This window comes from Vigna unguiculata, chromosome 9, assembly GCF_037176805.1.
Source record: "Vigna unguiculata cultivar grain cowpea cultivar isolate G323 ecotype 2 chromosome 9, ASM3717680v1, whole genome shotgun sequence".
NCBI lineage: Eukaryota > Viridiplantae > Streptophyta > Magnoliopsida > Fabales > Fabaceae > Vigna > Vigna unguiculata.
Genome location: NC_140800.1, coordinates 36,082,345 through 36,098,018, shown reverse-complemented (window position 1 = coordinate 36,098,018; position 15,674 = coordinate 36,082,345). Strand labels below are relative to the sequence as shown.

General features: G+C 33.8%; 2 protein-coding genes across 5 annotated transcripts; one reads left to right on the top strand and one right to left on the bottom strand.

The window, feature by feature from the left end:
- Window positions 1–1,112: 1,112 nt before the first annotated feature.
- On the top strand, window positions 1,113–9,773 carry LOC114162783 (beta-galactosidase 16-like). The gene is made up of 18 exons (XM_028046760.1): window positions 1,113–1,356; window positions 4,172–4,267; window positions 4,370–4,482; window positions 4,602–4,668; window positions 4,877–4,969; window positions 5,083–5,226; window positions 5,569–5,663; window positions 5,781–5,886; window positions 5,997–6,081; window positions 6,161–6,279; window positions 6,397–6,558; window positions 6,719–6,897; window positions 7,002–7,093; window positions 7,267–7,376; window positions 7,725–7,817; window positions 8,123–8,227; window positions 8,448–8,593; window positions 9,321–9,773. The coding sequence occupies exons 1-18, from the start codon at window positions 1,183–1,185 to the stop codon at window positions 9,436–9,438; spliced, it is 2,097 nt and encodes a 698-aa protein (XP_027902561.1). The 5' UTR covers window positions 1,113–1,182; the 3' UTR covers window positions 9,439–9,773.
- OGG1 (8-oxoguanine-DNA glycosylase 1) lies at window positions 8,691–12,322 on the bottom strand. Of its 4 annotated transcripts, none has more exons than XR_003599297.2 (5): window positions 11,624–12,321; window positions 11,330–11,540; window positions 10,979–11,207; window positions 10,800–10,882; window positions 8,691–8,968 (listed from the first exon to the last, which is right to left on the bottom strand). XR_003599297.2 is itself a non-coding variant. In XM_028046761.2 (4 exons), the coding sequence occupies exons 1-4, from the start codon at window positions 12,304–12,306 to the stop codon at window positions 10,878–10,880; spliced, it is 1,128 nt and encodes a 375-aa protein (XP_027902562.1). In that variant the 5' UTR covers window positions 12,307–12,321; the 3' UTR covers window positions 10,548–10,877. The 4 variants fall into 4 exon arrangements, 1 of the variants encoding a protein (XP_027902562.1); XR_014984373.1 differs by lacking the exon at window positions 8,691–8,968 and adding an exon at window positions 9,988–10,170; XR_003599298.2 differs by lacking the exon at window positions 8,691–8,968 and having other exon boundaries at window positions 10,548–10,882; window positions 10,979–11,173; window positions 11,624–12,322.
- Window positions 12,323–15,674: the final 3,352 nt, after the last annotated feature.

The following is a 15,674-nucleotide window of genomic DNA, read 5'->3' as shown; positions in this document are numbered from 1 at the left end:
TGGATCTCTAGTAAATGATCTTGTTCGAATTTTAAAAGGATAGTACTATATTATATTAATTTATTTGTGTATAAAAATAGAAATGCAAATGCAATAGACTTGGTGACTACTACGAGTGTGTCTGAAAATATCTAAAGTCATTGAAAACAAATTTGATTAAGTTTATTTATTTATTTAGTAAGTAACTAGTTTTCGTGTTACTTTGTATTACTCTTAGTAGCAGCGAATAATTTATTTGTCCCATCGTAACTCTTTAGTTTTGTGAGATAATCCTTTGATATTTTTGAGAGTTTCAAAAAATTAAAATTGTTATATATAAGCAAACCAGCTTATAATTAAAAAACAACTAATTTTGAGGTTAGATATATCTTATTACCAAATCTACTCGTTTGTCTTGTTGTACAATGCAAAGAAAAAATATTGCATTGCTTTTTGATAAAATGAATTAATATCCTTATCAGATTTTTCCTTTTCTGGTGCAATTAATAGAAACTATGAAATAATATTGTACTGAAAACAAAGTTATTTATTCACTATAATTAACTACTTTTTCTGTTAGCAGTTAAGCTACAACCAATCATTATTCAATCGCCGTTCTTACTGTAAACGGGAAAGAACACCAAAATCTGACGACAAAAAGTTGTATTTCACCTTAAAAGAATTCTTTAGTTGTACATAAAACGAAAAAAAAAATACATAAAGGAGATAGTCACATGTAATGCAAACATACATAAATCCTTTGATGCAGAAATAATACAACTTAACAAAAAGTAATTATAGTAATTAACCACGTTTTTTTATTCAAAAATTCGAGAAAAATTGATTCAGTGTTGTATCAATCAATTGAAATGCATTGAAAAGAATCCCGAAATTGGTTTCTTATACGTTAAACCATGTGATGTGGGCCTGTCGGGTAAATTAATTATTTACATTATTTAACTAATTCTTTTGTTAATAACATTTATATTAACTCCATGTATTATATATGAACCACTTTCATTTCTAACAAAACCTTGTTAATATAAATAAATGACCATCACGCAAACAACACATGTGTATATATATATATATATATATATATATATATATATATATATATATATATATATATATATATATATATAGATTAAGAGTGCTTCATCACCAAAAGCTGAAAAAGTTACAACGACAGTTGAAGGTGAAATGGTGAAGGTGTGGTGGTGGAGACGGTGTTTCCCGTTAGCATTCATTTTAACGGCGTTTATCGGTGGCGCCTATGGTGGCAATGTCACCTACGACGGAAGATCCTTAATCGTTGATGGACAGCATCGAATCCTCTTCTCCGGTTCAATTCATTATCCTCGCAGCACTCCTCAGGTACGCCACCCTCACTCTTTGTTCTTGAATTTTTCACACACACGATTTTCTTTTCATTTTGTACTATAGAGTTCGTATATGGTGTGTTTGTGCTATGTTTCTGGGTTAAGGATAAAGAGATAATAAGAAGGAGAAAATAAGAACCGTTTGGTTTTGGTTGTAGTATTGTTAGGTAAGAAATATCAAAGAGTGCTCCATCATCGTTGGAATACTCTCTGCAACTTAGCGTTGATACGGTTTATTCTTGCAACGCTATGGTTGGTTCACGTTATTCTTGTTTTACACTTCTTTATCGATGTGGTTGAAAACGGTAATAAAAAAAATAATGAAAATATTGTTAGACACCCCCAACAACCCACACAAATATACATATATAATAAGTAATATAAATATGGTAGGAAAAGAAAATAAGATCAGTGATTAAGTTGTTAGTTTAAACATCACTTCTCAAAGATTAATTTATATATAAAAAGAATGCAAGATTGGCATAAATAATCTTACAAAAAGACAAGCGGTTTGTTTTATTATATAATGGAAAGCAAGTTGCAGGGTCTTCTAATTCTATTATATATGAACTATATATATAATATAAAGTCTTGGTACTTTATTTAAGAATGTAAATTGTATTTTTTTTTTTTTTTGTACATCTAGTGTTAGTGATGCATGTGTAGCAGTGTAATGAAGGTTTGAGTTCACATGGAGACCATTGACGCATGGTTCTCACTCTCTCCTCTTTTGGTTTAAACTTTGGAGCTGACTATTTTAGTGTTGGGATTTAAACTATTTTTTAAGGGAACTTCCATCTTTCACTCTTCATTTTTCTTCATCCACTATAGCTTTGACTGGATCTCCTTAATTTATTTTTTAATCAACGATCGGATCTCACTGGAGTCAAAATTGGATTCAGTTTCTGTTCTTCCCTGAACCTATCTATGATTAAGTTGTCATCTAATTGTGTTTAATAATTGTTTAGTGGACCACTCAGGACAGAACTTTCTCACTAGTGGATTAAAGAGTACTTAAGTAGAAAATGGTCAGAGTAATTAATTTGTAGAAAATCTACTTTTATATCATCGTTAAGTAGGAAAATCCAAGATTGTATGTGCAGGGAGTATTCTTCAAATTTAACGAAATAAATCTTCAAAAATATGGTCAGCGTATTATGTAATTTTTTTGAGAAAATGTCTGATGGGATTTGATTACTATTTAGGATAGTGCCCATCTGTTGAGTATATATTAGTCAATAAATATGGAGATCTTATTTATTTTTCCTTGCCATTTTTATTTAATATAATGTCTGAAAATTATTTTTATGTTAATATTTTCCTGTTTATTGTTTATATTTACTGTATTTATTAATAAAAATACATTTTAATATGATTAAAAGTAATTTAAACATATTGATTATAATATCAAGATTGGCTTATTAAATATTTATTAATACCAAATGAGTAAAGCGGGTCCTAACACCACAATAACATTTTTAAATATTAAATTATTCGCATGTCCCAAAAAAATTCAGATAATGATTATGCTTAACATATAATAGGAGGTTCAGGAAAACCACGTTAAAAGAAGCCACGTTAGAGTTGCAATTTAATATATATATATATATATATATATATATATATATATATATATATATATATATATATATATATATATATATATATATATATATATATATATATATATATATATATATATATATATATATATATATATATATTCTCTACAAACAATTTAAGATTTTAATTTTTTAATTTATATGTTCTCAACGACCATTATTAACTGTTTTTTTTTGGTTTTTAGAGAAGAAAAAAAGTTGAATTTAATTTTGAGATAAGGGATATTTTTGTGAATTATTCGTTGCTTTAAACTTGAAGAACCTCTTACGCGGAAAAAAAATATATTATAAAGAGATATATCTGAAAAAAAAAACAAGGTTCAATTTTTTTGTAGAATATTAATTCATGACACCTAATTTGTAGCAAACTTGTATGTATATTCTCAAGTTCTCGTATTGGGTCAATTATTAATGGCAACGAAATTATTATTATTATTATTATTATTATTATCATAATAATAATGAAAATAAGAACACGGTAGAATCTCTTTATATTTTTTCATTTTATTATTATGGTAAAATAAGTATTCATAAAATCACATAATTAGCGTATCATATTGTTCTAAGCTTACTAATTTGAACGTGAAAAAAATGCTCATTGTTGAGCCATTGTTCGTTCATGTAAAGCTTGTAATCAAATTTAGTGGGTTAGGTCTTTTGGGGGTTTGCAATCATTAAGGGCCAAAATTAGCTACATGCGCTAAAGGATTAAACAATGGGAATCGAATTCGAAAAGGAAAATGATACATTACTTTTATTACTTCTAAATAAAGTAAAAAAGTACTACTTTTATTACTTCTTTTTAATTAAAAATTAAAAATTAAAAATTTAATCTACTTTAATCCTATTTATAGAAAGTTTGTCAATTTTGTCAAAATATTTTTTGTCAAAACCTCATTTTCCATTCGAAAAGGGTCACGTGTAGGCATCATAAACGACTTCGATTTAACTTTTTTTTATGAACGGAAGAAATTTTTCTACGTTTGAATTAAAAGAGATTATATCAATATTAATGCAGACGGGGCTCACGTAGTAATTTAGTAAAATTTAAATGAAAAGAAGCCAGGAATTAATGTGGGTATAGAAAAGTTGCGTGTTGGAATAATGGAATAGGTAAATAAGAATAACATAAAAAAAAAAAAAATAATCTCTAAATTGTGAATTGTAATTTGCTGATGATTTGAACAGATGTGGCCTAATTTAATTGCGAAAGCTAAGGAAGGTGGATTAGATGTCATACAAACTTACGTGTTTTGGAACCTTCACGAACCTCAACAAGGCCAGGTGACCAAACTCAAACCCTGTCTACTCGTCTATATATTTTTTTTCTCATGTATTTTCTTAAAGCTCATTAATTACGAGAAGCATCTTTTACTTGGTTTGTAGTATAACTTTAGAGGGAGGCATAATATAGTGAGATTCATTAAGGAAATTCAAGCACAGGGTTTATATGTAACCCTCAGAATTGGACCATACATTGAGAGTGAATGCACATATGGGTAAGAATTAAAGCATATTTTGGTTGTCAGTGAAGTTACTTTGGGAACTTTGATGATAAGAAACACTATGATAATGATTCCGTAGTAGAAGAAACTGAGTTGCGGGTTTCTTGGTGCAGGGGTCTTCCAATTTGGTTACATGATATTCCGGGTATCGTATTCAGATCTGACAATGAGCAATTCAAGGTATTCCACTCTAGTTTCTGAACTGTGATCCTCAATCTATCACTGTAATTTGAACTACACAAGCGTGGTAGTCCATCTGTCTCTTGTTACTTTATCCAAAATATTATTTAGTATTTGGGTCATGTCTCCTTAGACATTAACACAAATTACTCTTTACTATATACTTTTCACTCAAGTCTGATATTAACAGACCATTCATTAATGGCAGTTTCACATGCAAAGGTTCGCTGCCAGAATAGTCAACGTGATGAAATCGGCTAATCTTTATGCTTCGCAAGGAGGACCTATCATACTATCACAGGTTTGTTTAAACTTCCAACCAACAACACTTGTCAATTGTGTTTGTTTTATTTTTTTATTTTTATTTTTATTTTTTATTTTTTGGATTTTGTAAATGGTTTATGGTGATTGTAGATTGAGAACGAATATGGGAACGTTGAGGGGGCGTTTCACGAGAAAGGACTATCTTATATTCGTTGGGCTGCCCAAATGGCCGTGGGACTCCAAACTGGTGTGCCTTGGGTCATGTGCAAGCAAGATAATGCTCCTGATCCCGTGGTTAGTCTCTACTTTCCCTGGAATTTTGTCAAATCCATTGTTCAATAAAACAAGAAATGGAGAATTTTGAAATATACTACACTTCATACAAGCTCAAGCATAATGGATATTATTTACTTCAGAGAAAAGGACAATAATTATACCTATCGTTGGATCCTTATCTAATAACACTGTACAGGGATGTGAATGTTTACGCAAAAAATGGATTCTTGAATCGGAAAAATTAAGCCAGAACTGGCAATCAAAATGCACTAAAGAAATGTATTACTAATTCTTATTACTTCTTATCAGTTATATTATTCATATTACATCATGTATAAAATGAAGTCATGTAATCTGCAGATCAACACATGCAATGGCATGCAGTGCGGTACAACTTTTAAGGGGCCTAACTCACCTAACAAGCCTTCACTCTGGACAGAGAACTGGACAAGTTTGTAAGTTCTTGTGAAATTCTGCATTACAATTTACGAACCTTTTTTTTTTCACAGAAAGTGCTACTTTCAAAGCCTTTGAGAAGTCTAATTCCAATCATTTCACGTTAAAATTTGAAGTTACCAAGTGTTTGGTGGAGTACCATACATAAGATCTGCTGAAGACATTGCGTACAATGTTGCTCTGTTCATTGCAAAGAGAGGAAGCTATGTCAATTACTACATGGTATCATTCATAACCTTGTTGTAACGGTTTCTCTTTTCTTTATCCCCAGCATGTAATCAGGCATGCCATTATTTTTCTTTTAAGTGGCTTGATATGTGGATTTGATGCAGTACCATGGAGGAACCAATTTCGACAGGATAGCCTCCGCTTTCGTAACGACATCCTATTATGACGAAGCTCCACTAGATGAATACGGTATGTTTCCTTCCTTTCTCCATTTTAGTAAAATATAGATATTGAATCACAACGTGATTGACTATGCTAAGGTAAGCAGGTTTGGTTAGGCAACCAAAATGGGGCCATCTTAAGGAGCTACATGCAGCAATCAAGTCATGTTCAAAAACCCTACTTTATGGTACTCAAACTAGCTTCAGCTTGGGCTCACGACAAAACGTAAGAAAACTATTGGGTCAATTCACTATAATACTGGTATTTGAGTCACAATTTATAAAGTACTCTCTAAAAGACGGATCTTTTAAACAAAATCAATCATTTTCCATCATTCTTCAGGCTTATGTTTTCAAAAGTAGCTCAACAGAATGTGCTGCCTTCCTGGAAAATAATGAAGATCGAAGTGTCACAATTCAATTCCAAAATATTCCATACCAATTACCCCCCAAATCAATCAGTATTCTACCAGACTGCAAGAGTGTAGCCTTTAACACTGCCAAGGTAAAAATCAAACGCTTAATATATAGTGTCATCATTTATTTAAAAGACAAGACATATGCTGGATAGTTTCCTTGTGCTTTGTTTACTACTTAATCTTGTATTAACTTCGACAAACATCTTGATGCTACTAAAAGGCGATTCATATTTTCTGTTCTTATAGGTACGCACAAAAAATGACAGATCAATGAAGTCATATTTACAGTTCAATTCAGCCGAGAAATGGAAAGTGTACAAAGAAGCCATCCCGAGTTTTGACGATACTACATTAAGAGCAAATACACTATTGGATCAAATCAGCACAGCAAAAGATACATCTGACTATATGTGGTACACATTTAGGTAAAATTAGCAACATACGATCTTGATGCCAGGAACATGTATACATACATGCTATACAACGTCCATATATATAACACTAAGATTCTTGTTGACATCTCGTGCAGGTTTAATGACAATTCTCCTGATGCTCAATCCATTCTAAGTGCACACAGCCAAGGACATGTTTTGCATACCTTCATCAACGGAAATCTAGTAGGTAAACCTCAACCGTGACGATCCCATTTTTTTTAGAAAGAAGGAAAGCATCTTTTTTCGGGATAGAACTAACTGATCCATTTGGCAACAGACTTGGTTATTTAAATATACTTTAGATTATAATGCACAGTTTGAGTTGCTAACATTGGGATCTACACATGCTCCTAACTCTAGGTTCTGCTCATGGAAGTCACAGAAATGCGTCTTTTGTCATGGAAAACAAACTCAATCTCATAAAAGGGATGAACAATATTTCTTTCCTCAGTGCAACAGTTGGACTGCCGGTATTTGTCTTAATTGTTTTATGTTCAGGATCAATTAAATGAAGCCACTTAAAGAAGAATAAATTAAAAACTAATCTTCGCAGTATCTAAATACCAAAGATGAAAGTACCAGCCTTCCAGGTAGTATGATGGTTATTTCGTCTCTCATGTTTCTTTTCCTCTACCAAGATTTAAGATCACACTAAGGACTTAGTGAAGCATCCCTTACTTTTAAACAAATATCTGGCAAGCATGCGCCTGCAGATACAGCATGCTTTGCTTATAATCATACAAAATAACTATTTGACAGTATGGTAGCCAAAGAAAGATAATTAATTACGTGAAATTTATGTCTATTTTTACATGAAGAACTCAGGAGCATATCTCGAGCACAAGATTGCTGGTTTAAGTAGAGTGAAAGTTCAAGGCCGAGATTTCACTAATCAAGCATGGGGATATCAGGTGACTATCTCTAAATTGTTAGACCCCCACCACCAATGAAACTTCAATTGTCAATCATGCTACATCAATCGTGAATTATCTTGACATACTATTCACAAAGTATTCTCAGAAGTTAGTTAACATAACTTTTTTTGTCCCATATCATTTACTCTGAACAGTCTTCTGTTCAATCGTACATATTCATTACCTGCTGCTTAAAATTTCAAATTAAAAGAATATGTGTACTTGAACCCTCTACTTCGATTCCTAATTATTAAACTAAATATTGCACATTGCATGTTGATCTTGCATTTGTTGTAATTAAGGTTGGTTTGTTGGGAGAAAAATTGCAAATCTACACAGCTAGTGGATCAAGTAAAGTTCAATGGGAAAGATTTCAAAGCTCAACGAAGCCACTCACATGGTATAAGGTATGTGATCATAAATTTCACACTACTTTTTTTCCTTAACCAAGAATGGACATTGAGGAGAGTTCGACTAAACATGTTAAAAGGCTTTTGTGCTGGTTTTTGTCACTACCCTTATCTACGGAATGAAAACTGCTTTCCATTTGCATCACAACTGCTTATCATTTATCTACAATATTGTTTTAACAGTTTACCAATATTTTATTTCCATGATTATTGGCAGACAACGTTTGATGCACCAGAGGGAAACGATCCGATAGTGCTTAATCTTGATTCCATGGGAAAGGGTTATACTTGGATTAATGGCCAAGGTATAGGCCGATATTGGGTATCCTTCCAAACGCCACGGGGAACACCTTCGCAGAAATGGTATAATCCTATCCATAATAATTTTAAAAATTCTTATTTCCCTAAATGATGTCACAAAACACGCCGGATACTGATTTCAATGAAGCTCCTCCCTCAATGATTATAACACATAGTAATGTAATTATTTTAAAATAAGAGTAAAAGATACAAAATATTTTTATGAACCATGGAAATTGGTTTTGTAACATAATTCAATCCCACAAACAGACATATGTAAAAGTTGAGGATGTTCCAAGCTTTATTCAAGTAATATCTTCATTTGAGGAGAAAGTAAACCATCACTCTTGAGGTTGCCATTAAGGCAACTCTCAAAAGAGACCACGACTGAGCCGGGCTCGGATTGACCACAACTAAGACAGCTTTCCAAAACAATACCTTCAATCAAATAAATAAAAAAATGCAGATAAATAAAATATTATAACTTCTTCAATTGTGTAGCCACTCTCAAAATGGGTAACCCTATTTGTGAAAAATAAAAGATAATTGTTTTTACTATACATTCTTTTCGTTTTTTTTTTCCCCTGTTGTTATTCTAAATGGTCATCTAGAGTACATAAATTTCCAAACAAATGCAACGCATATCTATGTGCCCAGTGTCCTGATAATTAATTTTCTATTTATTCACACTTCAAAATTCTGATTTTACAATGCTTTTACACCTAAATATAATTAGTCTCCTACCAACAGTCAGGCATTTATTCACTTACAATTTAACATTTTTATTCAGGTATCACATACCCCGATCCCTCCTAAAATCTACAGGGAACCTACTAGTTCTGCTAGAAGAAGAAACTGGGAACCCACTTGCAATCACTCTGGACACAGTTTACATCACATCACAGTAAAAGATACATATTACGAGGAAACAGGAATGATCTATCTTCTTAACATGGATGCAGAGAGCGCAGGTGTATAGATAAAGGAAATATATACGACAGCATGGCCCTGCATCTCTCCTTTCTCCCGCCAGATGCATATTTAGACATCCCCAAAATATAAGCAAGGAAGAGTTCAGAGAAAGAATTTGTCATTAGTTGTGAGGAATTTCAATATGTCCATTCACTGTCCTTGTCAGCCAGATTTAATTCTCTTGACAGATGATGCTTGCCATCAGTAAAGTGATAATATAAATTACATAACATAAACAAGAGCAATCAAATAGACTTAAGGTTTTACATAACTCTCAGGCGTTTTAAAATTATCATTTGCTTAAAGTATTGAGCTTTTTCAAACAAAAATAACAGATTTTTATAACTTTCCTGTGCTTGAATAATTAATTATCTATTCATCTGCCTACGTAGCTAATAATTTATTTCGTATACCACATGCATGTCAAGAATTATATACTAACAACTGAACATGTTTATTCAGGCATATCATAGCCCAAAAGCATGTAGCAATCAAGAACTCAATACATCATATTACCTTTCAATACCAAACTTAGTCGTTGGGGCCTTACACAATATATGTAGTATTACATCATCAGGGAAATATAAGCAATTAGAAGTGCACAGTGACAGGAGAAAATATATTTATCCAGGATTTCATTTATGACAGAGGAAGCACCAGTCTCAACTCTACAACTCAAAGGAGCGCAAATTATGTGTCAAAGGAAAGAAGTAACACAAAGTTATAGCATACATATAAAGAAAGTTGCAAGAAGAACTAAGAAAACCGTACAAGTTTAAATACCAATGCCTGTGTGAATATCACCCTTTTCAAAGTACATACTAGCATAGCTCTTGAAAAATAACAAAATAAGAAACAGTTTGATGCAATTTAATACCGTGCATGCAACAATTTGTAAGAACATCAAGGAAAGCGTTAGAAACTAAATCGTATGTAACCACTAGAGGAAGTTGCTTATGTACACATCAACATCCATTAGACAAAAGAACATGTGCAAACAGATGTGTTCATTACAAATACAAGTATCAAATGAGCGAAAGGGAGGTAAAAAGTAAATAATCAATTGGGCATAGTAATTATTTACAGGAAAAGTAAAACTCCAAGTCAAATTACATGGGGAAAAATAAATCTTTCGTTTATGTTCTTATTCATTAATGAAGAAGAACGATGTAAGCTATCGGTTACAGCAGATAAAAAAAAAGCTAATAAAATGCAGAGAACAAAAATTAAAGCCAGACGAAAAAACACTCAACAGTATGTATAACAGAACAACCAGTGTGGTATCAGCATATTCTACCTAATGAATTCTTGACAGCAGCATGTCACACCTAAGTCTGGTGCATTTATGTCCTCAGAGTCACACCATTTGTAGATCTCACTCTAGTTGAAAAAACAAAACGTAGTAAATATTTGCCAGAAAGTTAAATGTCTAATATGCAAATTTAAAAGGTTAAGAACAAAACGTGTTTCTCTTACCAACTTCTTCTTCGCCATCTTCTACCTTTGCAGGATTCCGTTGTTTGATAGTCCACAAATGTGAAGGTATGATGGCCTTCTGTGAAGGTAATTCGGCTATGAACAATAGAGTCTGCGCCCACCCAGCATATGTACCATACTTGGTAACAAATGCCTCTGCAACACGATTACAGAGTTTTGGTGTCAACTGCGAACCTGCAAGCTCAGGTAAGAGATACTTGGTGGCAATCTTACCCAAGTGTAAAAGAGATACATTCAAATAAACGCTCTATGCTAAACTCTTTGAATCGCAACATTCTACAACAGATGCAATAGCCAATCAGTAACCATAACTAACAAGTGTAAGCTTACCCGCCAAACGTGAGTGTCAACAGGAACGGCATGGTGTTGATCAAGCGAGAAGAGAGCAATGCAAGCAGCCACTTTAGGGCCAACACCGGGTAACGTAGAAAGTGCAGATATAACATCTGGAAGATCCAACTTTCGAAGAGAACGAAGCCACTCTTCCCCTCCACCAGGTTTTGATCGCAAAGCATTAACCGTTCCAATTATATATTTAGCCCTAGCAACACGACAATCATAGTCACAAACACATTTGCAATTGAATGCTTGCATAAGAGTAGTTAGGGTTAGTAACTAATGAACCTGTAACCGAAACCCGCGTCTCTGAGTTGTTGCTCTGAGACAGAGGAAAATTGCTCCAAAGAAGGGAAAACGTGGAACTGAAACCCTCCAACGTCTCCCACGTGCTCTCCCAGGGACGACACGTGGTCAACCATCTTCGTGATTCGTGCAATGTTGTTATTGGAAGAGCACAGAAACTGAATCAAACACTCGAAAGGATCTTGCCGGAGCACTCTCGCACCGCTCAAGTGGCGCGCTAGCGCCGCGAACCTCGCATCGGAAGCGGAAAACGCCTTCCATAAGCCGGCGAGAGAAACGGCGGCGTTAAGGAAATCTAGCAAGGCGGTTTTGGCTTTTTCGGGGTGAGAGTGGGAGTGGAGGCAGTAGCAAACGTCGCCGTTTTGGAGGTGTTTGAGGGTTATGAGGTGGGACCCGACGACGCCGGTGTATTCTAGAGGGGCGGTGTTTTTCCAGCGGAAGGTTTGGCCCGTGGGGAAGGTGAGTGGCAGAGAGAGTTCGGCCTGGGTCAAGTTGAGAGGGGCCCAGGCCCGGGCTTTTGCGGTGTTGAGAGAGTGGCGGGCCTGGGTTTGGGGAGTTGGGGGCGTTGAGGGAGTGGGTGGGATCAGTTTCGAGGATCTTTTTCTCTTCTTGGTGGTCATGGCCGCAAGAGAGACCTTGACGAGTCTCAAATGCAACGACTGCATCTCCCTATCTCATGTTACGAGGGACAAAGTAACGGTAAAATAAGGACGGTTCGGGTCGGGTCGGGTGATGCTGAGTCGTGACTCTTGAAGTTTAATTAAAGAAATTTTAAAAATCCACTTAGATTAGCCTAGTTAACGGATATAAATTCTAACCAGGTTTAAATATCATTTTCTTTTTCTACATAACATTTGTAATACTTTTCCAGGAATCATATCTTCAGAAATATAATTTACAAATAATTATTAAAATTGATTGCACCTATAGACCCAACAACAAATATACTTAACATTAGTCCAATAATACTCATTTATCGTTATTGACTTAAAAGTGATGAAATAATGTTAACATATATGTTTATTGATTTGATTACCATATCCTAACATAACATGATCAAATATTGATAGTTTGATTATATGATATATTATACCGTAAATGTTTTATATACATCAAACATAATCGACGTTGGTATCTCAAGAAGGATTACTATCGACATATGCAAGTATGTTAACATGACTAATCCAACGACCCATCTGAATGAATACATGTTTCACCTAAGTTTACATCCACACCAGGGACAATAAGGTATATTGTAGGTTGTTCCCTATTACACTAGACAGTCGAACTCTAAACTTGTATTCCCAACTCGGTGTACTCCTTTAATACTTTTTGATCCATGTCTAAAGCTTGATTCATTGACCGCAAGGTGTTAGGAACAAGGCAATAAAGGTAAGAATAAAGGAGAGAAAAATAGACACAGAAAATTTAACGTAGTTCGGCGTACAATGTGTATGTCTATGTTCACGACTACACTAGGAAGTATTATTTTTTCTAGTATAGACCTAACAAGTGATATCTCCTCCTTATGGACCTAACAAATGGTATCAGAGCCGATGGTTGAAACCGGCTCAGACAAGTGCAGTATAGTCTTTGTATTGAAAATCTTCCTGACAAAGGTTCCAAGTAAGTGTGTCCCGTTAAGAAGAACGACGGTACAGAAAAATAGTACTTGTGGTTGGGAATGCTTCCGCTGGAGGGAGAATATACCAATGTGGTTGAAGGGACTCACCCTTGAGGAGGAGATTATTAGGAATCCAAGTGTGAGTCTAAGTCTCACATTGGCTAGAAATGAGAAAGTAGAGCACTGTATAAGGATAAAGACTCATAAACTCATTGTCTTAAGGTTTTGGGTTGAGAGTGGTATCAGTGTCTTATGTGGTTGGACTCAGGTTTCATTGGTATTGTATCTCCCTAGTGATACTCTTTCCTTATAGACCTAACAAGGTGGCACCTACCACCTTGACCTCGTTAGAGTATGTGGAGCAAAAAAGGGGTGAGACCCTTAGACACTTCATTGAGAGGTTCATTGTCGTGACCGTCAACATCTCGAACCTTACTCCATCAGTGATCATGCATTCCTTAATATGATGTTTCTAACCCAAACATCTTTTCAATTCACTCTTTAAGAAAAATCTAGCCAACATGGACGATCTGGAGCCTTAAAATATTAAGGAGAACATGTTGAAAAAGGCCAAACAGTTCAACAGACCAACACTGAGCAAGTTCAACGCCCCTAGTCTATTGGCCCGTTTAGTTTTTTTATTAAAATATTTAAAAATTTACATTATCTATATTATATTTTTGTAAAGGTGTAAATATCCAATACTATTAAATTTAAATTATTAATACCTACAACTTAAGTTCCAATTATTAATTCTAATAGAATAATTTAACATGTAAATCTAACATCTTCCTTAACTGGCTCATCATCTCTTAGAGGAAACTCTAAACCTATATCATCCTCTACTCACTCCCAACAAGACTGCAAAAGAAAGAAGACAAACAACAAGAAACACATGAGGGTAAGCTAATTTATAAAAGAAATAGTCATATATCAGTTAAACTAATTACATAAAAAAAACACATATTTCAAACATTTATAAAATACCAAACATACAATTATAGACTCTCAAGTAGGGAGGTCAACGGGACAGGTAGGGTATGGGTAGTAGCTCCCTTGTACCATACCCACTACACAAATATCTGCCTCGTACTCGTACCCATATCCGTCAGGTATCCGTTTGCAAAATTTTTTAATATCCACGGATATCCATGGGTACCCGCGGGTATTTACAAAAATATAAAAATAAATATTTAACAACATATTTTAATCGTAAATTCAAATAAAATACAATACATAACATTCATAAATTTTAAACAAAGTCCAAATAATTCATCTAAATAATGTTGAATGATAGTTTACAAAAAAATATTTTTTTAAAAACTAATTGATAAAAAAATAACTCATTCAAAATCGATATGTTAATATTTTAACCATGTTTTGTATTTTTTCTAATTTAAATTAGAGTATAGCGGGTACGAGTATCCACGGGTACAGATACTATGATACCCGTACCCGCGCCGTTAACATCGGGTATTAAAAATACTCGTACCTGTTGCCCACAAATATCCCTTAACAATATTTATTTCCTACTCGTTGCGGGTTTCATCTGTAGATACCCGCAAGTACAATTTGTTTTTACATCCTTACTCTCAAGAATTAATTATCTAGATCTAGACATTGATATATAATAAAAGAATATTGCTCTACCTGAGTTGCTCTACTGAGTTAAAACAAAGGTTAGTCATTTTAACTGTCATAACAACATTTTAAATGTTATTAATGACAAGACCTCCTGCACCTCTCATATAACTCATTGTACTCTACATGAGTCTTCAATAAATATTATTAAAATTATTAAATGAGTATTAGAATATCAAGATAATTCATAAATATTGATTCTTTTCATTAATGTGTACACTACTATTAATGTGTACACTACTGATTACATAAAATAGGATTTCCTTTCTTGAAAGATCCCCCAACAAACTCATCTTTCAATTGTAAATCATATTATAATAACATGGAGAACATAAATCATAAAATCACAGGACCAAAGAACACGAAACATATAAAAACAATAAACAAAGCAGACTGTAGCTAACACGGGACGCCCGACATTGGCGCAAGAGAGGTCCATTGACTAGTGGGCGCTCAGTGCCATAACCCACCGCCCGATGCTGACTCCAACTTTGCTCTCTGACTTTGTAGATTTTAGGATGGCGCTTGACCCCAAATGCATCGTCCGACACCATGACAAATGCGTTTGGGTGTGAGGTTTCTAGTTTGTTCCATTGCATAGTTTGGTATTTTTCCCTTTTTCTGTTCAAACTTATTTCAAAATGTTTTATGAATGATATCAAACTGAACAATTCCAACAACCAAGACCTCTCATTCCAATTTGCATCCTAAACCACATAAATTACAACATTTACAAATCCATAAATGAATGAAAACACATCATTAACT